This window comes from Phymastichus coffea, unplaced genomic scaffold (genome assembly GCF_024137745.1).
Source record: "Phymastichus coffea isolate CEN01 unplaced genomic scaffold, Cenicafe_Pcof_1.1 PCOF00317, whole genome shotgun sequence".
NCBI classification, from domain to species: domain Eukaryota; kingdom Metazoa; phylum Arthropoda; class Insecta; order Hymenoptera; family Eulophidae; genus Phymastichus; species Phymastichus coffea.
The window spans coordinates 1-26,803 of NW_026707128.1; the positions used below are offsets into that span (position 1 = coordinate 1).

The 26,803-nt window shown below is 37.8% G+C and overlaps 1 protein-coding gene across 1 annotated transcript; it reads left to right on the forward strand.

The window, feature by feature from the left end:
• Positions 1-858: 858 nt before the first annotated feature.
• LOC131674842 (uncharacterized) lies at positions 859-25,107 on the forward strand (the record flags this gene model as incomplete). Its single annotated transcript, XM_058953663.1, has 3 exons — positions 859-1,179; positions 17,694-17,939; positions 19,067-25,107. Coding segments are annotated over 3 exons (995 nt in total), but the record flags the coding sequence as incomplete, so codon positions are not given.
• Between the last annotated feature and the right edge of the window lie 1,696 nt (positions 25,108-26,803).

Genomic DNA, 26,803 nt, shown 5'->3' on the forward strand with positions numbered 1-26,803 from the left:
TGGAGGAGAAGACGTCAAATATACATTGATGCGTGAATATAAATCCGCGAATTGCATTATGCTTTCTGGAAATGCAAAGAGGTCTCAATAGCACAGCCAACGCGAGTTTGCATCTTGTACGGTATGCATGCTCTATAAGAGAGACAGAGAGAGAGAGAGAGAGAGAGAGAGAGAAATAGAATGCTGGCGCGCGATAAGTAAATTGTCGCGTAATTATTCCATTTGGTCGTTTGATCGCCCGACTATTCGCTCTCGAGGCCCTATTTACACAAGCCAAATTTACAAAATTCAGGAATTTGTTTATTATGCACAGGATAATGAAGTTTTGATTTTACGAATGATCTGAATTACCGATATATCTACGTAATTCTTTCTGAGATTATTATACCTTTCATATGTATTAGCTTTTATTTTGCAAATTCCTTAATTTTTAAAAAAAATGAATTTTTTTAATTTACAAACGTCATCAATTACAAAGTCACTGACAATGAAGTCATCTTTATTTCAGTATTTTTGTAAATAATATATTAATTAAAAAAGAAACAGGAAGAAAGTAAAATCTTAATTATTTTCCAACGAATCTCGTGCACGAACGCAATCAGCAACAAAATTACACGTAATTTTGCAGACTCAGTTGAATTTGAAGAATTTTTAATTTCATTTATTTATTTGTAGCATATTTGGGTAAAAAATGAAGAAAATAATGAATTATTTAACTTTAATTTACAAGTCATTGAAGCATGTTTATTACATTACTTGATCAATATGAGAAAATTAATCTGTTAATATTAAAATTGTTGTATTATTGTGAAAATAAAATGCTTTGAACGTCAAATTGACCATTTAATACTTTTACAGCTAAGCCGTTTCCTGTACGTAACTGCAGTCTAGCGAATCAAACATACACGTCAGTGCAAGTGAGGTGTCATGCTGGTTACGACGGTGGTCTGCCCCAGGAATTTTTATTGGAAGTTTACCATGGCGATATCGACTCGCTGGCGAGCATGAGGCCTCTTTACAATGTCAGTAACAAAGACGAGCCATTGTTTTTCCTCACTAATTTAGAAACTTCTGTCGACGTGGGAGTTCACGTTCTTGTCTATGCTGTCAACGCCAAAGGTCGTAGTCAACCAATAGTGTTGAGTGAAGTTACCTTCCGAGATGCTGAAAAGCGGACTGGTACGTAAACCTTGCTTATCTTATTGAAAAGTGTTCATGGAGAAAATAAAAGTTGATCGGTAGAAGGCAAGGGATGACAAAAAATCACTGATGCAACTATGTACAAGAAATAGCTTCTATTTAACCAAGTCTACAGTTGAATCTTAAATTTGAAATTCAGCGAATAGGATTATTAATTTTAATTGCAGAACGAATAAATTTTCTCAAGCATAATCTAATTAAAATTCGGAGTTGCCTTAAATTTACCCCGGGATGAACTTTAATAGCATGAAACTCTGAATGAAATATCGATCGTCTTATTATAATCCTATTACCTGACCAGAATGCCGAGAAAATTCCCTATGCATAATGATGAGGTAAAGTATCGAGAGAGAGAGAGAGAGAGAGAGAGAGAGAGCGAGAAAGATACATGGGGAGAGAGAGAGAGAGAGAGCTCCATTCAGCTTTCATGTCCTCATAATTAATACTTGTCTCGGTGTTAATAGGCAAACAGAAAATTATGTTCCCTAAAATATACGCTGTGTTTACCAACTTTTCAAAATCAATCAGTTTGAAAACAAAAACTTATTATTTGACGATTATAATGGAATAACACGTTATACGGATATCAAGTTTTTACCTCTAACATATAGCTTGAAGATAAAACAACAACAACAATAACGAGGTGTGGCGCAATTGACGAGAAGATAATAGCCAGTGATCGTATAGAGATTAGCTGATGCGTTCGCCATTTTAAGAATTGACAGGTTTCTGACTACACTCGCGCGTACCTCCTCATGGGTGGTGTCAACGTCGTAAGCGAGGGAGAGAGGGAGAGAGAGAGAGAGAGAGAGAGAGAGAGAGAGAGAGAGAGAGAGAGAGAGAAAAGGAGAGAAAAGCATAGGATAGCTAAGCAAGACTGATCACCTAGGTAGACGTGCAGGCGCCGCACCTCCTTCTATATCCTAACCAGTTACGCGTATGTGCAGCTGCTTATCCGCCTGAAAGATAAGCCTCGTGAAGTCGCAGGGGGCGTATTTCTCGGGCGCTGGTGCTAGTCTTGAAAGAGCTTACGGGCTAAATGATTGGCATCCAACTTCCTTTCATTTCCACCTTCTATATACCTATTTTAATATCACGATCATCAATTAGTTTTACGCTGATCATTTAAAACGTACGATAGCTCAATAACTAAGGTTTTTAATGAATTCCTTTATAACAAAGTATCAATAAACTCGAGTTGATTCATTTTTCTACCCTTAATATTATTTCCTGTACTTGCATATGATACGAACAATTTTGAAATTTCTAGAATGTTGTTACTTTTTGTACGCGTTTTCAATTATCCCTGCTGCTACCGTGCTGTGTATCTCGAAAGTGAGGAAGGAAGGAAAAAAATTGGCTACTGTTCACTCATTCGCTTCTCGGAACTCTGAATGGATTTTGGCATGGTTTCAATTTTGCGTGCACTCGCGGCAATCAGCCGGTAAAAACATGGAGAGAAAAAAAGCTACAGCCAAGAAGTAGCTTGTAATCAGAACGAAGTGAGAATAATTGGGTACGATGAAACTTATCGAATCGACTGATTTAACGTGTTAATCAATTAATGATGAATACCATGTAACCATTAACATCTTAATTGAAAGAATCATAATTGTGAAATGATCAACTCTACCATAGACCGATAAATATTGAATACTAGTGCATACTAATACCAATACTAGTTAAATATCAATAAACATCATCATTAAATATCAATTAACATCAATAAATAACTTAGAAAAACAAATATTAATGATTAAAAAAAGTATAAAAATAAACTATCATAGTCTTTAATACTTAAAAGTGTAGAGCAATATCTTTATGAAAATTTGTTCTACTTAGTTTGATATTATATAGAAAAGTTAATAAAATGAAATAGATTTTTCAAGCGATTGGCATTGAGCACGTCGTCTCAAGTACCTCAACGTAATGAACAATTTTATAAAATCTAAGTTTTCTGATAAATGCTGGAAATTTGCTCTGCAAGGTTAAAAAAATCTCGACGTGGAAGGTGCAAGGCCGTATGAAGGCGCGTTCGGCGATGATTTAGTCGTTTACAAATGCACAAGATTCGAAAGGAAAGAGAAATTAAGCTGGAGGAAAATTACGAAAGGCCTGAGCGGCTTAATGTCGAAAAAGGAGGAAAAACGAGAAGGAGGCGGTGAGAGAGGCACAGACGAAAAGAGGTGGAGTACGGAGAGAGAACCGCTTAATGACCAAAGACCCTAAACTTTTACGCCCTCCGACACGTCGTCGTCTGAATATTCGTGCATCTTTTCACTCTTTCTTTACTTTCGTGGGCATGCATATTCAATCAGCTTTATTAATGTCTCAATTTCTCACCAAGACAGCCTCTGCTTCGGACAGACTGTGCAGCTCCTTTCATTCTCGAAATTCTCATCTGTACAATGTGATAACCCCTCTGAAAGAAGAACAGGAGGAAGAAAAAGGAAAAGGCCACGCTGTCCCGGAAACTTTCACATGTAACTCTTAGGAAAATCTTTGCGGAAGATCAACTATAATCCCGAGAATCGTCGCTCTTTCCGTCTGACCCCAGCGCCGCGTGCACTCTTTCGCTTTTCCCGTACTTGGGGTATCTCTATCATTCCAGTCCGCGGGGCATAAGGATGAGTCGCCGCGAGCCATTATTCGTAATTGCTTTCCTTAATTCGGCTCTCATTAAAAATTCTCACGTGGGACGAAAGAGCAAGAAAAGAAAGAAGAAATTCTAGTGAAAGTATAATTTTGTCCTCGTATAACGAGTTATCTTGACCTCTCTCTGGCTGCCATAATTTCTCACATTTTTGTCGTTCGGGATCCCTTTTCTCTCCTCAACGCGTCTCGTCACCTTTTTCTTAGTTCCGTCGCGTAGTTAATCATGCAAATATATTTTTCACAGGGGATGACAGAGGTAAGGATGGCAGTAGAAAACTTAATTAAAGAATTGTACAATTAAACTCGGCGCGTTCAAGGAAATGCAAACCTTGACTAGCAGCAGCAACCTGTGCGCACTAACGGCTTTTATATCCTTTGTGTTTATCAATTTAATGATAGGAATCTCCATGGGTGGTGCTGGTGGCGAAGGGAGACTCGCTAATTACTTTTTCCATTTCATTAAGCTTTTCAATTTTCTTACGGAAGGATAATTATAGCGGCGCCGAGAGTCGCTCTGATGGATTGATACAGACGTTCTATTAAATGGACTATAGAGTTCATGCAATTATACGTTTTCAAATTCAAGCCTCGATTATCTCACCCCCTCTGCTCAGATTTTCAAGTAAAGTTTGCTGATTTTATCATAGCAAATGGCTTTGTCAGATCGCAAAGCTTCATTTTGATTGCTAAATCAAATGAATAATGATGACGTCTGATGAGAAAACTTCACGGTAATTTTATTAACAGCCAGGCGGCCGAAGGAATTTAGAGCATCGAAGTTTTTTCACTTTTTTCTAAAATTTAAAGCACAGAGGTTTTAACTTTGATAGTATAACTTTAACAGTAATAAACGACGATAATATGTCTTTCAGTGATACGCTGTAATGGCGAAATTATCAATGCCAGCATCTGTATCTGTATTTGTATTGCTCTCGCGGTTGCCATCGCAACTACAACCGCGCCTACTGCATCAAATCAAAAATTTGGGTTTTCTTATCCGAGAATAAAAAGCGCTCGCTCTCTCATCTGGGGATCGACATACCGATAACACCGTCGTGGTCTCGTCTGTTCTTTCCTTGTCGTTACCTGCTGAGTGTCGACTGGCCTCATGGCCTTCTCTCCAAGGTTATCTCTTCAGCTTTGAATTTTCTTCATGAACCGTCGTGAGAAGGTACCAATGGACTGGGGCAAATGTTCAAGTTCCGCTACAACTACTAAACGAGTCTAAGGGGAGTATGCGGTATCGCAGAAGAGATCCTCAGATGGCGAATCGTCGTTAGATCACCGCAATGCAGAGATAAGTACCTAGATAAATACCTGACTCCGGCTCAGTCAGTAAATTGAAACCTTCTCTATTGTTAACTTCGATATTTAACTGCTGGTTTGTAATAGCGTGATCGAATGATTGAGTGTATCTGACTATGTAACGAAATTAAGTTTTAATCTTATTCTGCCTTTTTTTTTAAATTATGATAATTGTATTCTATGCTCATACTATCATATTTCAAATTAACAGCGACTCAAATTTCTTAGCTTGCGTAGCGTTAGCTTACTTTGCTCCAAAGTTATGATAAATAAATCAGCCTATTATGAACTATAATTCTCTTTCTCTACCTTACTTCTCAACTTTTATCTATTATTTAATAATTTTATAATATATTAATTACAACGCTTAATCGGCACAAAGTCGCTTGAGTGATACATCTAATTCCGAAACATTATTTATACAGCTAAAAAGCCACCCTAAATACACAAGATGCAGGAGGAAGCCAAAGTGAACACGAGAATAGCAAAGAGGGGATATTGCTAGTAGCGTTCACAAGCCGTTGGGACTTGGAGGGCGGGAAATAGCGAGAGGAGGTTGGATATAGCGTATAATCATTATCGGATCGAGCGATTTCCTGCGAAGCGGAACTAAACACGTCACTCGCGGAAATTGCTAACATCTCGGAAATACCAAATAATTAGGTCGTCGGTCTTAAAGGACAAACATGACAGCGCAATCACCTATGTTACAACTCTACCATACACACATTTTGATTTTTCCTTTCAACTTCTGACTTTCGAATATAACTCTAAAGCGAGCGACATGATCACATAAACGGCATGTATGGATTTGACATTCGGACGAGTTGCATTGTATACAAACATCAGTGCAATTGTTGTGATGCGTTCAGTGTAAGAATTTGGAAATATTTAGATAAATATGATTTTGCTATATTACTTTCCGGTTCATCTATTGACCTAATCAATTACATCGTAAATAGCTGCAACCAGCTGTAAGTTATCAAATCCTAAATTTCAAAGATCAATTAATGGAATTCTTTATGGTACATGTAAGCACTGCGTTATAGAATGATTCAACGATGCAGCAAGTTCCAACACAAAATAAATCCCTAAAAAAATCTTCAACATGCTGAAAAAGATGCTCTGTATCTGTTCTATACACAGCAGATACATCAACATTTTTTCACTGACACTCTCGTGTAGCGTCGTCGAACGTGAATATGCAAATAAAAAAAGCCGGGAAACACGATGTTGGTCATGCTTGGCCGAGCGAAGACAAAGTCGAAAAAAAATCCGATAAAATGCAGAGGCTCGCCAAAAAAAGAGAGGACGTCAAAATGCGCATCGCGTGTACTATGCCACAGGTTTTACAACGCCAAATCCTGCACTTCGTTCATGGAATGACGAATAAGACCAGATCTTAATGTCGCATGAAAATTTGATATTATATTCTGACCTACAATCTCTTCATTCGCATCATATATCGCTCATTTTTTTTATTCACGCGTGACAACCGTAATCGATCGCCCTCGCATCGATCTTTCTCTTTCGTGCCCAACGAAGAAAAACAACACCATCCAGAAAAACATTATTTTTATTCCACACAATGAGCCGCACGGAATAATGCAGCCGCGTACGAGCATATTTTATAGCCAAAAAGAGGGAACGACAAAGGGAACGCGCATATAGCTCAGGTTATACATCATCTTTCTCGCCGATAACTGAGCATCCTACTGTATCCTCAACCATCGTTTATATCGATATGACAGCTGATCTCACGAGTTTCTCTATACTATATGTACTCTTACGAGTGTGACTTTCGAGTTTCCTCTACGTATATTCTCATCGCTAGAGAGTAAATATCGTGTATGGACGAAACAAATTTTGAAAATTCGTTTTGTTTCTGTGAAATACGATTCCGTGACTTCGCTATCTCATTGTATAATTAAATTGTCGATGGTTGCAGAACTGGACAAATAAATGTACTTCATAAAGAGCTGAACCTTTAAATTGATACTCTTTCATTTGATAAATATATTTATTGTGATAGAATATCCGTCGATACCACCATGAAAATTCATAAACTTGAAAGGTGTGCTCTCTTCACTCTCACTACAACGGCGCAGCTTATATCATTCGTATAGCGCATAGCCAATTCCTTTCAATTTAATCTTCTTCTCTCAGCGAAGAGCGAGCAAGTCGCTTTAAAAGTTTCTAAATAAAACAAAGCCACGCGGAGAGCATCGTCAGACTTGAACAAAGAAGAGAGAGACGTACGTGCGGCCGACCAAACCACGGCTTTCGCTACATTACATTTCAATAAAGATAACTCGTCCCACGCTTTCAAGCTCTCTCGCTCTTCTAATGTTTTACCAAGGCCTTTTTCTCCCATCTTGTTTGCGCGTTCGAAATGAAATTCAAGCTCCTAGCAAGAGCGAAAAAATGGAGAAGGGGACATGCCTCGAAGGAAGGCAAAGCACTTGGAAGCTACTTCCGTAGATTGAAATTCCTCCTTACCCGCCGGACAGTCGTTGCAGGAGAATTCACGAGAACCGACGCACGTAGCACTACGTGCTGTGCCAGCTGTGTATATATACATACATACATATACAGATACATATATATATATATACAGACTTATCAAAGTGAATCGGCTTTTCAAATCAACGTGTAAGCTTGGAATGCCTTTATATAACTTGTTACTTATCGACAGTAAGAGCGCGAACGCTATGCAGAGGATTGCGTAGCAGCAGCTCCTTCGAATACATTTATTTAAGAGATTCCCAACTATTTGACGAAAGTTAAGCCCCCTCCCACCGTCCTCCACTCTTCCTGTCTTCCTGTCTTCCTGTCTACCTAACATGCGCGCACCACTAATTATTGTTTCAGAGTATTCTATTAATTAGCGCTAAGCGAATACTTGGCTAACGTCGCGCTTGCTCATTTACTTGTTGAGTCTCTTGGTCTTCATTTTCAGTTACTCGCTCGTCTATTCATTCTAATTAATTAGATGTTCCTTGGAACATTCTACGCGAACGCGACTCCTCGATATATTTGACGAGTGCGCGATATGGCATTTGCTCTCGCAATGGATTTTAAAACGTACGGCACGTCGTTCTCTTCTTTTTGATAGTAGTGTGGTGGCTGGAATATTCATGAATTTGAGCAAAATAAAAAACAGTGCATGCCTCGCGAAGGCAAAAAGCAAGAAGAATAAGCTGGCTTATAAAGAGATAGCAGGTAGCGTTCTCTGGCTGTTTGGAAAAATTTTCATCATCTGCATTTTTATAGGGTGCACTTACTCGAGTGAGAAAATACATTGTACAGTGCACCGTGTAGTTCTCTCTCGAAAGCAACGAATAAAATTGCCTTGGAGGGGGATGAAGGAAAATGGCCTAAGGTATTTACGAATAGCTCACTTGTGTGGCATATGCAGCGAAATGAGAAAAGCAGAAAAACAGATCACGAAAGGGGGTATTGGCAATTTCTCTCGTGTACGATGTGTTTTTGCTCTCACCGACGACCCTTTATTTGTTTACTTCGAGAGGGACAGCGAGAGAGAGAGAGAGAGAGAGAGAGAGAGAGAAGAGAGGGAAGGGGCTGAACAGCGTGGTGTATTGAGATTGTTAAATGCTTTATTTATTTATTTATTTGGTTACCTCTTTTCCGGTTTTCTGTTCGTTGTAAACAATACAAGAAATTAATACTCGAAGGAACAAAAAATGAACGTTCAAAGAATTCTGCAAATACAAAATGACAATTTGCATTCGAAACAGATTCATATATCAACCAACTTTTACTGTAAATATGAAAATATTACCTGAAAAATAAAAATTGTAAAAATCGTATTTACCACATGATATTTTCATGACATCAAAAAGTATCGTGCCGGATTGCTATTACTATAAAATATTTGTATTACAAATAATACGCGTACGCGAATGTCATGACAAAACAACAGAACTGAAAACATCCTGGAAAACAAACGAATGACAATGGTACAGAAGCTAAAGCAATGGTTTGCGGAAAATCCAATAAAGTCATTTGAGCATTAATGCGAGAATTCCAAAGCCCGCAAGCTGCGCCACCTGCAGACCCTTCGAAATCGTCATCAGGTATGAGCCACAAAGCATCCGCTAGAATTTACTGCTTTGCACTGGTCGCGCACTTAGCCGTGTCCCTCTAATGCGCTAGCATTCCAAATGATTTGGATAGAGGCACCTCCCCCGTGGAAATTCGAATTAAAGCTAAACGGCGAGTAGTCAAACTTAGTCCTCCCTTGTTCTATAGATACGACAGCCGATCTTGTGTGTATGTGTTGAGAGATTGCCGGCAGCCGATAGCGAACATCGCTGTCATCGTGCGGGCTGCGTGTAATAATTGCGATAGGAGAGAGGAAGCGTCAGCAAAGCTACATATCTGCCTCTTTGTCCGCAGCCTATCTATCGCGAATGAAACCGCCCTCCCCTCTCCTTCGTCTTCCTCTCTCTCTCTCTCTCTCTCTCTCCCTTCAATCATCAGCAGAGTAGTTACAGTGGCAATCGAGCGGGTTATAGATAAGCGGATTAGGTTTAGGGCAAGACTCTGAGTCCGCAAGCTTCCCGTTTATACTGTCCTGCATCATGAGCTCATAAATATTCCGTTTGAGTTATTAGTGTGATTATCGTTATTTTGATTATTATTTGTTTAAAAGATTTAGAAAAATTAAAAACTTGCATGAACGCTTTTTTTGATAATTTCGATTTTTTAAAGAACAGTATATAAACTCCGATAACTATGGACTGAATTCATTGCTTGTGTGCTCTTGTATAATGAACATCAAGCATTGAAAAAGCGATTCACCATGACTGTCTTAGGCCAACTTTTGATCTCAAGGCTCACTTAAATATCATCAAACACCTACCAGTCAAACTATACTAAATAATTTTCAACTATCCAGATTCTTCCTCTTTTATTAACTTTGCTCAAGTATCGCAACGTTACCTCTCCATTTACAAACTGACTTCCGTTTTCCAACGAAAAAAATCTTTGCCATATCCATTGATACTACCACAAAAGTATCCAATGTTCACCTCTCCAATAACACATAACCTATTATTAATAATAATATAACTTATTACTCGTTCCATACACATTCATTTTATCTTGTCGAACTTCCCGAGTCAAAGGTGTAAAAAGAAATATACATTTGATCAACACCTTTTTACACCTTGGATTCGGAGAGATAGACAAGATAAGATAGACACACCATATTAGTTTGCATCAAATTCAAATCAAATCACCATCCAATACTTTTGTAAAATATTTTGTGCTGCAGAATAAAGCAGTAGAAATATCTAATTCTATGTTTTACGAAAGCATAATCATTATTGAATATTTTTATATATCTTTCAGTTGTAATATCCGGGTGTATCAGACCATGCATTCAGATTTCGATTAATTAAAAATAAAGACCAAGGAATATTATCAATAACAAAATAGAATAGTGTCTAATAAATTTTAAATATATAAAGTTTATTTTATATCATACTGTTAATCCCACTGTTTCAAAACGTGAGATAGCTAATGTAATTTGAAAATATTTAATCAAAATACTTTTTATTTGAAAATTAATTTTTAAAAATTAAAAATGATCAAGAATCTAGTTGAATTATTCAGCTGTTACATATTTTAGGGGATGAATTCTATGCATAACGCCATTTAGGGTCAGATTTACCTTTGTGGCATGTGGTCACAATATCGACAGTTGCCGAGAAATGTTGATCATTACCAAACAGGCTTACCGCACGATATCTGGTTGATAATAAAACTGGAATAAATTTATGACATAGAAGTTTCAAGCAATAATTCTACATTTTTATATTTATTATTTGTATTGAATTGTATATAATAACTATAATATGTACAATGTATTATAAATTTTGATTTAAAATTCCAAATTAAAACAATTGTCATAAAGAGCAGGATACACATGAAAAATTCAATATAATAGAAAATTCTAGAAACTGTAATAAAACCCAAATTACTGTTGAACACGTCTCGGATATAACTAAAAAACAGTTAATCCTGAAAAAATACATAGAGTTGAAAATTTACTCGTACTAAAATGAAATACAAATTTATTGTTTACGAAAATTGTATAATAATGAAAATCAAAAGAATCTTTCTATTAAAATTTTCAATATTGAATTTAAAAGAAATTACCATCCGGATATATCGACACTAAGCATTGTTTTGACATTTTTTTAAAATTCAATAAAAACAAAAATTGTTCTTGAAATTTCGATATAAAACATAAGAGCAATTTCTCAGCTACTAGAAGTATAATTTCCAATTTTTCAGAAAAAATGCGTCCCGTTCTTTCTTGTCAGTACTGCATCCATTGAGTATCAAAGCCAAGAAGAATCCCTAGACGGTGTCTGTAATAGCAGTAGCCTCCTTAAAGTAACGCGTTGTTTTGTCCATGAACGCGTGCTTACGCCATCTTTCTCCTATTGAGCTTTCTTTCTGCCACACACCTTCACTCTTTCGCTTTATAGCTGGTGCCACTCTAACTGAACCCTCTCATCGATTTCTTTCGGTCGCGCAGCTCGGAAGATTGCAGCGGTAATTGCTCCTCTGATGTGACTTTAGTAGATGAAAGATAAAGGACCGGGCGGCGAAAATAAAAAAAAAACTCGTACAAACTGACGATCCAGGTTCACAGTGGCGTAATCGTTTCGATCAATCAATGAACTTCTCGAAAATGTTGCGCCCTCGTCCAACTACAATTAAAGGGACATAGAGGCAAGAGGCAAGCGTTTATTTGAGCTTCGCGAATGAAATTCTTTTCAAATGTATGTGTTCATGTACATATATGTATTTATAGATTCATGATAGTTCTAAAACGATATATAACCGATTGACTGTGCACGAAGCGAGAGATAGAGACATAGACAAATAGACAGACAGACAGACAAAGATTGATCGATTGATTGATTATTGCGCCATTTGGGTATAATCCGATGTGATTTAAAGAGAACACAAAAGAAACATATTACAGTTATTGTATAAAAAACGAATAGTGTAGCAAGTAGACAAGTTAACAAACTAGTGGCCAGTCCTATGAGGTGACCATGTGCAACGTGATAACAAAGAGCAGTCGAAAGAACAGTACTGAATGAAACTTAAATCGTATAATAATGCTAAAATAAGACTAGAAATAAGACTGAAAAACTAAGACTGGAAAAAAAATTGCAAAGAAAAAATTACTAGTAACATCATGATAAATAGCCTTGATGAAAAGCCAAGCCTGGTTAGAGTCGCGTCAGGGAGACCATATAAGACAGAAGCAGATCGAGGTGAAGGTCGATATCCTGAATGGACGATAGACAAGAAGGAGACAGAGAAAGAGAGGTAGAGAAACAGACAGACAGACAGACAGACAGATAGACAGACAGATAGACAGACAGGCAGACAGAGAGCGAGAAAGACAGAAAGAGAGAGAATGGTATAGCTGTCTAGGCTATTTCCTTGATTGAAATTCAGTCTAGCAATGTATGGAAGGTATTTACCTTTGGTCACGGTGCAACGGGTGCCTCGTCTGCATCAAAGATTCGATGAACCGTTAGCCGCTTTGACGCTGATTACGAGATGAACTGCGATTATTGCATCATGCAAATGATTTACACTTTGATGATTTCTGGATGTGTCAGATCTATCCCTGTTCCTATTTCTCTCTTTCTTTCCTTTCCTGAACCTTCTGTATTTACCAAAAGCTTTCTAAATTAAACGCAAATACATCTATTTAACGATACATCTGTATCGAAGAGTTTTATTAATTAATAATTGCATGCATATGTTACAAACAATACTCGTATAAGATATTTCAATACAAACACGAATATCTTGTGTCTATACATTTTTTTCAATTTTTTTATACTGTTTTGATGGAATATTAAGTACATAGTTTTTATCCGGAGATTGGACATTATTTCAACAAAGAATTACATTCTGACAGCGGAAATCCAAACAGAATTAATTCCGGCGAGGTAACGTGGATTTCGAGTCCTCTTAAAGTAGGATTTCGACGACTTCGAGGGTCCCTAAAATCGCCCTCCTCGCCTAAGCCCGATCCTCAGTAACGAGTTCCACAAGATCGAATTAATTCTAATCAAGCCAATTCATTGACCCAAAGAAAGCTTACTTTGATGTGATTTAAGAAAGTAATACGCGATTGTATGCATTAATATTTCATCAATTTTCGACCAATACAATGCTATTAAAATAACTAACTCGCCGTTTTTATTGTATATTTTTATATCAAACCTCAAAGACTTTAGATAAAAAGAAAAATCTTGTCACGTAAGCTTGGAATCCAGAGCTTAGTAGAAAATCGAATAGCTAAGCGCTACTGTTTATCTTAAGAGACTTAACGATTTTTACGTGGTTTTGTAAGTTTAAACATTTGAAATTGGATTTCATTCGACTTCGAACGAGACTATGCAATTAAGATGTATTCAGATCCATTTGTCAGCTACAAATGGAGAAATTGTAGATGTCTACTGCGTCGATTTAGAATGGTCTCCATTAACGCTGACAAAAATTCGCAGCGAATTGAGAAGGAAAACATGTCAGGGCCCACTGTGTAAACACTTAAAATTTAGCGTATGCAAGCAAGTTATTCAATTAAAAGTTCAATTCAAATGCACACATATAGTTCATGAGAGTTTAGTCATAGTGTGTGTGTGAGTGTGAAAGAGAGAGAGTGAGAGCCGTGCCGAATGAAACTCGAGTTGCACGCGGAAAGGCTCTCTTCTGCGTTACCGCCAGAGCGGCTGTGGCGACGCTGAATTAGCCAAGATATTTATCTTAGCCCACAATCACGACGAGGACCCGAAACACGACTGTAGAATCTAAAGCAGCCGCGTACGCGTGCGCCCTCTTGCTCTCTTCGCTCCCTAGTGTTCGCGAGCGTGCTATGCCCAGAGGTACTGTTGTAAACTTGTAAACTTTCGCGTTGTTTGTCTCCTCCTTCTCGTTTCGCTTTACCACTGCGCGCACTACTTGCCAATCGTCTTTCATTATAGTTAATTTTTAATTTACCATACGCCTGTGCACCACTAGGGGTTGTGCCTGCCGTGCTTCTCTTCCGAAGTCGTTGCATTTAACGGACTTCATGGCTGCTAAAAGTTTCATTCAAGTATGTGCTGTATCACTCTTCTAACAAAATTAAATCGTATGCAAGTTTGAAATATTACGTTAAAATACAGTATGTGACGTTAAAGTACAGTAATGGATAATATTAATTATACATTAATGTTTGAGTTTTTAAACGCTCTCTCAATTGTTATGTTAATACTCATTCTAATTTTGTAATGAATAGCGAGTCTAATAAATAATCCAGATAGTCATGGAAATAAGTTTACGAGGATAGCATCCAATTGGAATTTCTTTATAAAAGAATTTCTGATCTATTTTGATGGCGATTCAATCGCATCGAGATAGACATCGAATTAATGACAAAAGCACTCTCAGTGTCAAAGTTAAGTACTCAATCCTGTTCGAGTTTCAACATCTAGCTCTTCTGAAAAGAATTGTATAACTATTCTCATGTCAAAAGCGATCTACCTATTCTTAAAGCTTGTCAATGCAAACTAATTAGTAAGGCGTGATTGAGATCAATACTTGGAATGGTTTATCTCCACCAACTTGCCGTCGTGATGCAGCAGCTCTCAAGCCGAAGCCAACTCGATTAAAGTTGCATCCAAGCCAGTAAGCAATTCGTGAAATACTTTGAATAGACTACGATAGAATTCCTAGCGACATTCGACAAATGAGAGTGACTCTAACTTGTCTTATCAACTCATTCGGGCTTGATGAGTTCGATAATTGAATTTGGTTTATTTATCTGTACACAATTTTTTCGAACCTACTGAAGAAGATCAATAACTTTGAAAATATCTCACATCCATTCATTTCTCACTTCTCTTCCTCTGCCTTCATGGATTCTGCCCTTTTTTAAATTTTGAAATATTTTTCCGGCCGACCATATTCGTTGATATCGAAATATCAAATAAGCCATCCGTAACAGCTCCCATTTTGAATGGCCTGAGGCTCTTTTTTTGATTTTTTGAGATCGATAGCTCGTATTGTGACAATAAAACTTGGTGGCAAATGCAATAAAAATTCCGCTAACGGGAACTATTCCAACCTCTAACAAAAGAAAATACATAGCTGTGGCTCTATTTTGTTATAAATCAACACATTTGTCATCCGAAAAAGCAATAAATTTAGAATTTTCGTAAAATATTGACTCTTGAGATTTTTTATAAAAAAAATTCATTGATAGTACCAATAAAAGCTCGTTTGAGAACCACAACATCAAGAAACTTGTTTATTTGCATTTGTTATATTTGCAGGAACAAAATTAATTGAACTCGAAAGTAGCATCTTGTCAAATTAAACAGCACGACGAAACATAATTATGGTGTCACAAGACCTTAACCGACTGAAGCAAGATAAAATCAAAGGTCGTTTGTACTTGCCATCAGCAAAGATACTTATCATCGAGCTTCGGGCGCTCACCCCCCCCCCCCCCCCCCCGGTATCCACGCTTTTTGCGTTTCTGTCAGTGGCAACACTCGACGAGAATACTTGACATGTGTTATGCAGTTCGCCTTGATATTTATTTTTTTCAAGATACATCTTTATGAAGTATTTAATTTGCCAGTCATATCAATTTTTAGTCTTTCATTTTGACATTTTAATTATACCGTGCGCCTTTTATTTCATCGTCAACGGACTGTCAACTGACTTATGATGACAAAGTACGTTCACAAAGAAAATTTTAACGAATCTATGTAAACTTATTTACAGAGTTTCTATTTGTAGTGCCAAACAACTGTACATTCTCAGATAACGATGTGTAATTAAAAATCTGATATAATATAAAGACATTTAAATAAGGGAGCATCCTACTCAACCGTAAATGTAAAGGGTATTTACTAAAACACACACACACACAAAACAAAAAATAAAAGGTCGAGTAAGTCAGCGGGAATTTTCCAATTACAAAAGAATACTCGCTCGCAGCATGGCATGTAATAACCATCGAAAAAAGACGTAAACCAACGAAATTCCAATTTCCTCGACAATGCCACCGCAACATGGCCAAAAATCATGTTACGAGGTCGCATCGAATAGCCGACCAGTAGCAGCAGTAGAGGCAGACGCGTGCACGCACATAACCTCGAACCTACAGAGGAAGAGAAAGCGAGAGAGCGAAAGCGCATTGTTGGCCTAGTAGCCAAGCAAAACGCGCGACTATAAGGTCCTGCGTAATACTCGCTTTCAACCCTTATCTGGCAATACAGTAGCACGAGTGAGAGAGCGGTAGCGGCTGATTAAACTCGGGTTTTATAGGCATTACGCGTGTCTGCGTTACACCGGCTTTACACACATACATCTACACTTACCAAAAGTTATTTTGACATGTTTTATGACGTCGAAGAATTTCATTTTGATGGAGAAATACTTTTAGTCAGTCGTAAATGTCTGTGTCCCGTCAAGCACCTCAAACTCAAAAGAGGTGAAAAACGTGTCGCACGTTCGTCTACTTTGATGCAAGATTAACGCTCGCTGAGGAGATTACAGAAAAAAAGCAGCTAGAACAAGAAAGCAGTTTTGTTAATTATTTCTACGAAAATGGGTGCGCTATTGGCTTTGGCGTTTCGCCGTTCTATATATATGTGTATGTACGTAATAACAACAAACCGAGCAGTTTGTGCTTCTCTGGCAGCTACCGAAAAGTAGACGCGCGAAACGCTTAATCCAGTGCCGTACCGAGACAACGAATTCTCTTTTTGTACCATTCCCTGCCTTCGTACCTCCCTCCATCCCCCACCTCTCACTCGCTCTCTCTCTCTCTCTCTCTCTCTCTCTCTCTCTCTCTCTCACTTTCTTTCTCTTTACGTGTTTCCCTCATTAACTCGTCACACTTGTATTATGGAACGCGCGCACAGAGCGTTGGCCAAGTGGGCCAGCTCGGAGTTGGAATTTTTAAAATTACGTTAACGGTTATGGCTTGGCTAGGGGTAGGTTGGTAGAAAATAGTATTACGTAAGTAGTAACGGTAAGAGTCTTGTTAGACACTGTATAATTGTATTTTTCTTGTGCATACTAACGCTATTGTTAACGTTCTTTCTGCTGTATTCGTCTACTGATAATTAAAACTTAAATTGCTAAATGAATTGGCCACTGCATTTATGTTTTACTATCAGAGCACCAAGTGCTCTTGAGTCTTCCTATTTGTGCCTTTGTACTACAAATTGCATTCTATAAAAAAACTCAGTCCACGGTTGTTGAGAGAGCGCAGTTGTAAATGAGTAAGAGCATTAGTTGTCATGTACACGTGAAAATAATAGAAAAGCTTTTCATGAAATAGATATTTTATTACATGCCCATTTATAAAAGCCAAGAAAGTTTTTATTAATCACTCTCTTCTCCGTGAACACTGCCACGCTGAAAGTTATGTAATACAACCATGTCACGCAATGTTTCTATGATTGCAGGCCAGGACGCAGGCATGGGTCTGCCACCATTACTAGGCGTACTGGTCGGTGCTCTGGTTACGCTTGGCATGATAATAGTGGCATTGGGGATGCGAGCGAGACGAGAGCGTGGAGTCGCGGTAGCGAGTAAACCTCAGCGCCAAGAAAAGCCTGCCGAGTTAAGTGAGCTGCCCGTCCAGCAGTACGCCCTCCAAAGCCTCGAGCAGACCGTGGAGACCGATCCCGACGTCATACCCAACAAGTTCGGTAAGTTGACCCTCGGGACACGTTACCCAGTTGCTGCCACTGCTAGTGCATTTGCATACGAGTTCTACCTGCGTGTGCATGCTTTTTTTTCGTTTCTCAATCGACGAAATGGTTTGACCTACGTCGAGCATTTTTACGCTTAACCCTCCGCTACTCATATTTGCTCTTTTCATTTTTTAAAGTTCCAAATTTCATGAAAATGTTCTTCGCATGTTTCGAAAGCACTGAGTTGCTGGCTTTGTCGTTACGTGTACTTCTTCGCTCTCTTCCACCTCTCCTTTTCTTTTATTTCCTTGAGCACGAGGTAAGTAGCGGAAACGTGTGCGCGAGTTTTCTAGTACGTTTCGCTCGAATCCATCCCTTTGCACATTATTTCCCGCAATTGTCCGTGGTAACGTGGAGACTAGCTTCTAAAGTCTCGCGTTTTATGGGTTGCGCCGTGAGAGGAAAACGTTAAAAACGACGGCGATAAGCCGCTAAGATGGCGATTTTGTATAAAAGAAGCGCAATGTGCGGCACGGCAAAGCGGCAAAAAGTCGAGCGAAATGTATTATTTTCTCATCGTAAAATAAATATATCTTCTCGAAGCTAACGCTACTTGCTGGTCATTTTATTTTTCTCTTCTCAAAGCAGTAACAAATATGTACTTTCACTCTTCTTCAAGGCATGGATTATTCAAATAAATCCCAAAGCGTATCCATCATATATTTTTGCATCGTCAGTGCACAGGACATTCTTTAACATTTGGTTGATACTGCTCTTGATCAGTGAAGGCACAGTGAAAGAAAATTTTTTTTGAATTTCCCTTCACAGATTTATTTATTTCTTCAGAAAAAAGAAACAGCCAATAATCATATTATCAGATTAAATAATACATGTTATCGACTAATCCAGTCCGATTATTACGTATTAATATTCGTTAATATATAATAATCAGACCTAATTAATCGTTACCAAATCGAGCTCATAAAAGAGAATATGGAATTCAATGATTCATGAAACGATTCATATTATAATTTTTTTTAACTGAAATTCTTTTCGATTATTCATTAATACAGTTTTTACAAGCTGATTAGACTGAAATATCCGGAAAAATGAGATAAAAAACCAAACAAATTTGTTCACAGAAGGTAACCTCATCGAAGTTAGTCCACCGAGTTATCCAGGAGGCGGTTACTCTCCGGGCCAATGGGTAACACCAGGTCCGACACCTAGCATCGACGAGTTGTGTCATAAATTCACGGGTCGACCGACGGAACTGAGGCTACCAGCGGCAACAGCTGCTGCTGCAGCGGCGTCAATAGCATCGAGAAATACGTCGTCTAACTCAGCAACGCTCAACGCCACTGGACATCTGCATCATCATCAGCTACAGCAGCAGCAGCAGCAGCAGCAGCAGCAGCAGCATCATCCGCAACCTAACCCTACAGCACTGACGAATACGGGGGTAGTGGTAGGCGCTGGCTCGTGTGTCGTCGTGGCGGGCGAGTGCCTCGACGGCGAGGCGATAAAGCGTCGTCTCATGGCCAACAGACTGCCCGAGAGCTGCGTCTAGAAGCTCTTTCTCGTGTGAGTTCCATGCCAGAGACCACAAAAGACTTCAAAGCGAGTGTGCATGTGCGCGCGCGTGTGTGTGTGCCGAGTGCGTCCCCTGATTTTGCCAAGCGTCGTACCGAAAGAATCCCACTCCTCTTTCCGTTATCGTCGTTTCTCCAGCTTACCTCCCGGTTGACAAGCGCCATGCTGAGGAGCGAGATCCGGCCCTGGAGTGCGGCGAATTCTCTGGAGGAGTGTCGCCGACTCTTTTCCGGAGGTGTGAAGGAAAAAAATTCGAGAGAGCTGCTTGACGTTTCGTGCTGTGAAAAAGAGTGCATACTCGGGGATCATGAACTGAGCGCTCTTCGCTGACTGACGGTTTGAGTTTCACTGCGACTATGACTTCACTTGTCGAGCTGCAATTATGATTTAGCAGTAATTTAACTTGTTGAAAGTTTTAGCTAACGTAATGTATACCCTTTTTCATTGGAAGTCTATATATCGCGATCCATCGAGAATAATGGGGGCTAGAAAATTAAAACTTGAAGAGAAAAGAAAATTAATGCACAATCTGAAGCGTTCAATTGACCCAGCTACGAATGAAATCTGAAAGAAAGCCGGTCATTCAAGCCACCGAGGTGGGGCAGAGGGAATGGGGAAGGGGTGTAGAATGGGGGTCGGGGGCAACGACGCAAATGCTCTACGCGCCTCTCTTTGAAATTAAAATTCAGGAATCCCAGCCACTATTGCCGAGAATGGAATTGTTCGATTTCTCAACTTCCCTCCTACTCCTCCCTATCCAACGGCCATTCATATCGAGCAGCCTACATTGAAGCCAAGCGTTGGTGACCCGCTTTGCCGACCAACAAACTCTCTCGTGGGAATTCAACTCCGACGTCTCCTTGTTTCCGTGAAGATCGTGTAAAAAACAGCTTCGTCTCCGCTTCTACTTCGACTTCTTCTGCCTCTTCCTCTTCTTTTTGTAGGCCGAAGCGCAGAAGGTTGAAAAAAAAATGTTTAGCTAACGGGGGCAAGCTCAATACTGATTAATTAAGACTAGTTTCAAGAGACTCGACGACAGACTTTTTCTTTCCCGTCGATGTACGCTTATTACAGACTTCATTTGCTTAGCTTTCAAGCGCTCTCGTTCCCTCGGCAAAAGTATCTTGAATTTCATTTCGAACCGGCTATTAACGACAAATGTCAAATTTCTTATCGACTCTATTCCCTCCTCCCCACTACACTTCTTGATTACAAATGCCTTTACAGGATATTTCGAGCAATGGAAGTTTTGTTATTACGTCTGCCGTTTGAACCTGTCGCTTTCAGCACAACTCTTAATCCTTCCTTCTTTTTTCATTTATTCAATGAGCTCAAATCGTAAATTTATTATTTATATATGTTCGTAATAACGGAAAACTTTCAATGATTGTTCGCCTATTAGGGCTTGCTTACGAACTGCAAACCATGAATACGGATATTTAAATAAACATAACTAAACCTAAGAAAAAATAACTAATTTACTTTATAAACTGAGTTTGTTCTACAATCAACTATCTAAGATTCTTTTTTATATTTGATAAGGCTGTTTTCCAAGTGGCTCAAATTTTTTTTTTAATTTGAATGAGTTTTTTCAAGTAATCAAATTAAAAAAGCTTCCCTATGGAATCCTTACGAATCGATTTATTAATCCGAAAAGGTGACTGATGTTTCGGTGACGTTTCGTATCACCTTTTTCAAGGCCTAAAAATCAGTCGAACGTTAGATTCTTGCCAAGCAATTTAACATATTATTTGATATAACCGAACAATAACACAAAATAAAACAATACATATCGTGAACTGTTAACGTCATTTCTAACAGAAATTGTCAGATTACTTACTTTTGTTTTGCATACTCAATAAACATTGATTGATACATCTGACAATTTTTGTTAGAAATTACGTAACAGTTCACAATGTGTATTGTTCTATATTGTGTTATTATTCCATCGTATCAAATGACGATACCAGAATGTGATATTTGATTACTTTTAGGCTTTAAAAATGGTCATTTAAAATGTTACCGAAACGTTAACCAACTTTTCAAATTAAAAAAACCAACTTGTAATGTTCCTAAGAGGAGAAATTTTTATTTAACTAATCAAAAAAATCAATTCTTATTATTTTTATCTTTCTAAAAATGATTGCTAATTATTATGCCTTTAAACATATGATGAATTAAAATATCGATTCAATAACTCTAAACGTATCACTAAACATATCAGTTCAAACTTGCAAGTGGCTCAATATCCTGATGATATTATCGATATACTATGTTCTCACTTATAAAAGTCAATTAAAAAGCTCAAATACAACATTTGATAATAATTGTATAATTATTATGTACACGATTATTTCAATTTACATGGATATATCATTTAATATTTTTTAATGGAGTTGACAGCCTATGTATTATTATGAAAATAAGTAAATAAATATTAAATAATTGACATTTTTAAATAAATTTATTAGTGAAAAAACGAAGAGACTGATGAAGCGCATATAAATTGCTACGGCCTATTATGCTATTTATGCTTCTACTACTCCTTATGTTAAAAACTAACAGCGATTACGTAAATAGTATACGCTATCCTATATAATTCATGCGTTTCTAATAATGATCTGACCTAGATGACTGAAATACATTAAACAAATAAACAAGAGTTATAATCGATATAAACGAGTTATTGCGAAGAAAAAAATCCATCTAGTTCGATAAGTAAAACTGAAAAGTACAACAAAAGCAATAAGCTGAGTAACTTTGAAGACAAGTCGGAGTTTGCAATTTCCTAGTTCACCCAACATATCGTGTGCGCAAGCGTGTATATCCCTGTTCAGCTTTATTCCCGGCAATTCGCATGTGTAAATCTCTCTCTATACTTTTGCGAAATTTCACCAAAAAGAGAGGCGCCGTAGCTATAGAGGCGGGAAATGAGCGAGAAGCCGGAAAACTGACCGCACTCGAAGCAGCAGTTAGGAGAGAAAGATAAAGAGCTTGCGTCCGTCTGCGAAAATCCTGAATGAAGATGGATGAAGAAATGACCTCGTGCGCGTTAGAAAGGAAGAAAATGGAGGAAAGAAAGAAAGAGATGAATGCTGTGCGCGTTCGCGTATTCCTTAATAAGAGCAAACCAAGTGATACATAAAATTCAATTTATAAATTACACAGGAACGTGATGATTTGTAAGAGGCTCTTTTTCTTGTCTTCTCTCACCCTCTTTCTCTCTCTCTCTCTCTCTCTCTCTCTCACTCTCTCTGCAGATCGTGCTCCCCACCTCCATAATCGATCTCTTCGCTAGTCAAAATCTAACAATACTATCGTCCAATTTATTGTGTTAGTGTTCTTTTTGCTTTCTCGTCAATCTTAATGTATATAAAATGCGAGTAATGATTGACGACAACAATCATTGACGTTTTATGTCTAATAATGTTTATAGTCTAAAGGCCGTTATGAGATTTCATCTGGATTGATAGCGACTGATATATATATACATATATATATATATACTTCAATCCTTTAATTATACTCGTAATGTATATTCATTAATATAGTGCGTTAAACTAAGCATCAGGAATTATTTACGGTTGTATATAATACATGATTGCTCAATCGAATATTTGTTGTTGTTTTTCATACGTTTGTCTAATAACAATTCATTATGTTATACACATGTACATATAAATATGTGAGAATGTGTGACTATGAAAGCGGGCGAATATTACGCATATTCTACGTAATTGAATAATAAATAAATTTAAAAAAATCTAAAACTTTATCTGTCAGACAACCTGTATGTATAATTATTGATCGAGCGCCGGAAGATATATTCAACATTTATTATTCATCAGCGGAAAAATTTAAGTGTTTCATTTAAACAAGTGGTCATTCGAATATTCTAATACTGTCAATGAGGATTATATCTTGTTTGAGTCATCATCGTACAAGTTCATCAATACTCACTGTCTTAGATATTTCGATATGATCCACACTTTTGAGGAGCTTCTTAACAAACGACTTTCTCCTAGCTGGTACAATTCAGAGCTACAGACATGTTTGAGATTTTTTCTTTGACAGTACTTGATATTTCGACTGACGGAGAAGGAAAGAACGGCACGTGTACTTCTTTTTATGACGAGATAACGAAAGCGCTTGTTACGAAGGTGTCTTCGAATATTCCGATGCTGTCAATGAAAGGACTTTTCTGCAAGATAAATATCCTGTACGTTTGAAAAATATACGAACATAAATTTTTCAACTGATACTCGTACGTGTACACGGTTTTAATGAATTTCTCGACAATGCAACTTTCTTCAATGAGATACGATTAAAGCAAGCCTAGAGACAAGTCAGAAAAGCTGTTCGTTGACAGCACTCGACATCTGAAAATGAACTCGCTTTCTTACATGAGAATGACGAAAACGCTCGTTACGATATCGTCTCGGATTTTTATGTACATATCTAGAACGTAGGAATAATTCCAAGTATGTCGCGAGCGTGTGTTTGCATGTACGAGTGTATGCCATAGGAATTCGAGGCGAGATAGCAATCTCTCAGTAACATGGAGGGGCGGAGGGTGGCAGGACTGTTGCTAAAGCTTATCCGATAATTCCGAAGCGTTGTATTCTTCGTGTGCGCGAATGCGAGCTGAAATTGCGTCTTGCGTTCGGCGGATATAACGGACGCGCTGTTTATTTTCTCCTCAACGTAACGAGCACTTTTTTAAATCTATGTTAATACCTATGTTAATACTTTTTACAAATGTACCCTACACGTCACTGCCTGAATATACTCCATGTATTTCAGTCGATGAAAGTATATTTTCTATGTATAATCGTGTACAAAGAGCATGCTGCGTGATTTCGTTTTTCAATTTTTCACTTTTTAAGATTGCGAACGAAGGCTGTTGACAATGTAGTGGAATAATGAAGCTCTCGTGCAGCGACAGCTGTATCTAATTCAGATTAACGAGAGAGACTGAAAGCCTATTGTACAGAAAAATCGAGTAACATCGATACTCAAGGTATGTAAAATAACAACGGTATATTACTGTGCATCCATTCCCCATGGATTATTCAATAATAGCATTAAATAATCATCCGTAGATACGCAGATATCGACTCTAGTGCATGCCTGACAGTGTAATTGACGAGTAAGAGAGTGTTTTTGAAAAGAGCGTGCTAGTAAGGCCTCGCTGTGTATATCGTATAATAATTATATTATTGTTGATGAAATCTTGCGTTTTACCGATGGAGTGTGCCGTCCCGAGTGAAGCGCTTCGAATTATATAAAAAATATATAAAATATGATCCGGAGGGAGAAGTGGATGATGCTGAGGAAACAACAATGATAGTAACTTAATCAAAGAAAGTGTATATATCGTCGATTAACTTTTTGAAAGACTGGGGTGAGAAAAAAAGTCCATGTAAATTATTGATGATTGATGCAGTAAACGAGGAAAAAAAAGTATGAGGTTATTGAATTTAAAAATAAAAAAACTCATACAAAGACTTGTCACGCAAAGTGAGCGATTTCATATCGATCGTGCGTATCGACTAAATAATTCATATGTATATAATATATACAGTTTCGATCTGAATAAAATGTTTACCTGTCAAGTACTGTGTATATCTAAGTTTGCTTTCGTCAAATTCTTTACCTTTTCCTCATAATTTCCTGTTTCTGATGGTCTTGAAAATATCATCCAGAAATAAGGTAAGATTTTATTATTACTATTTGGTTAATATTATACGATTTTTCTGGGCATTTGTTTCGAAAAAAGTAAACGATAAAAAATGAAAAGCTTAAAAAACCTCGGAAGTTTGTATATTGCTTCTGTCAAAATTCGATTTGTCGGGAAGACTAAAATATTTGTACCCTTCTCTTTGCAGAATCCAAATCAATTTCTCGCGCTTCTCCAGTCTCTCTTTCGAACACAAAGTGAATCACGAGATCGACGGCTTTTCGTCCTGTAAAAACCACTTGTTATCTGATCATTTTCTCTGGACGAGCCACGCTGCGTTGTCTCAAATGGAAAATTAAGTTTGAATGCACAAATATTAAAGGAGAAAAGAGTTGGGCATCCTTGTCGTCACGTCGAGTGACAAACGACAAATGAGATCAGCATTTTCTGTTTCCGCGTGGCAGCCTCTGGTGACAAATGGTATAGAGCACAGCAAGGATTCCCTTGAGCGACCGGCCCAGATGCCGTGCACAACTATCAACTTCGCTCTTTTTAACTTTTTATTGCAACTCGACCATCCATTTCCGACTAGTGGGATAGACACTAGATAGCTTTTCAATTAATGTTTTCGAAACTGACTGGTTCTCTCGAGTAAATCGAGGAACCGAAAGGCTATACTGCCCAAAGTTGCTTGACTTCCTATCGATTCTCGACTTCTCTAATTGCGCGAGGCTCTTCTCTTATTTCTCTGTGAAAACAAACAGTGCTCAGCTTATTCATCTAAACTTATCAAGAGGTAAAAAAAGGCTTTCAGCTTTCAGATGAAACTTATGAGAAAAAATAGCTCGCGTCTTTTCTTTCATACAAACGTTCATTCTCGTACGTTATACATTCTCATTCTCTGATGTTGTTATTTTGTGTGTTTTTCTCATTCGGTTTGTTCAGCATACTAGATGCCTCTTTTCCTCTTCCTATCTACCAGATGAAAAGTTTAAAGCTTCTATAAACTAGGATTCAGCGTAAGCTATTTTTGGAAAGCTGAAAGACTTACACACAGTTAGCCACCGAAGGGAAAAAATGCTGCTTTCGGGATATTCTTCCAGTTGGAAAGCAGTGTGGAGCTATTGCATTGCTGACTCTTACTTTACTCCACGCATACGTGCTTGTTTCTCTGTTACGCGCGTCGAGGTGAAGCATTCAGGACTTTCGCACAAGCTTTTACTACAAATAGAATAGATTATTTCGAGACTTGCATGATAAAACATGAGTATTTCGATGTAAAAGATTATAAATGATTGAGATGCAAATGATCGTTACGGAGTTATATAAATATAATGCTTTTCAGTCTGCTACTCATTGTGTGGAAACCAAATAAAAAAATTAATGATGTTTATTTACGTACGCTAAATGCAATTACGGAAATAGTAGGACTTGGAAATGTATATCCAAAAATTTTGCAACAAGTAGAAATTATTATTACGGACTGAGCGTAATCACTTTTAAGCTTTTGGATCGAAATATTCCCGTTCTATGATGGCTTAAAATAGATAATCGAACTAAATTATAAAACGTACGGCGCACTTTCAATAGACACTATTGTAACGAA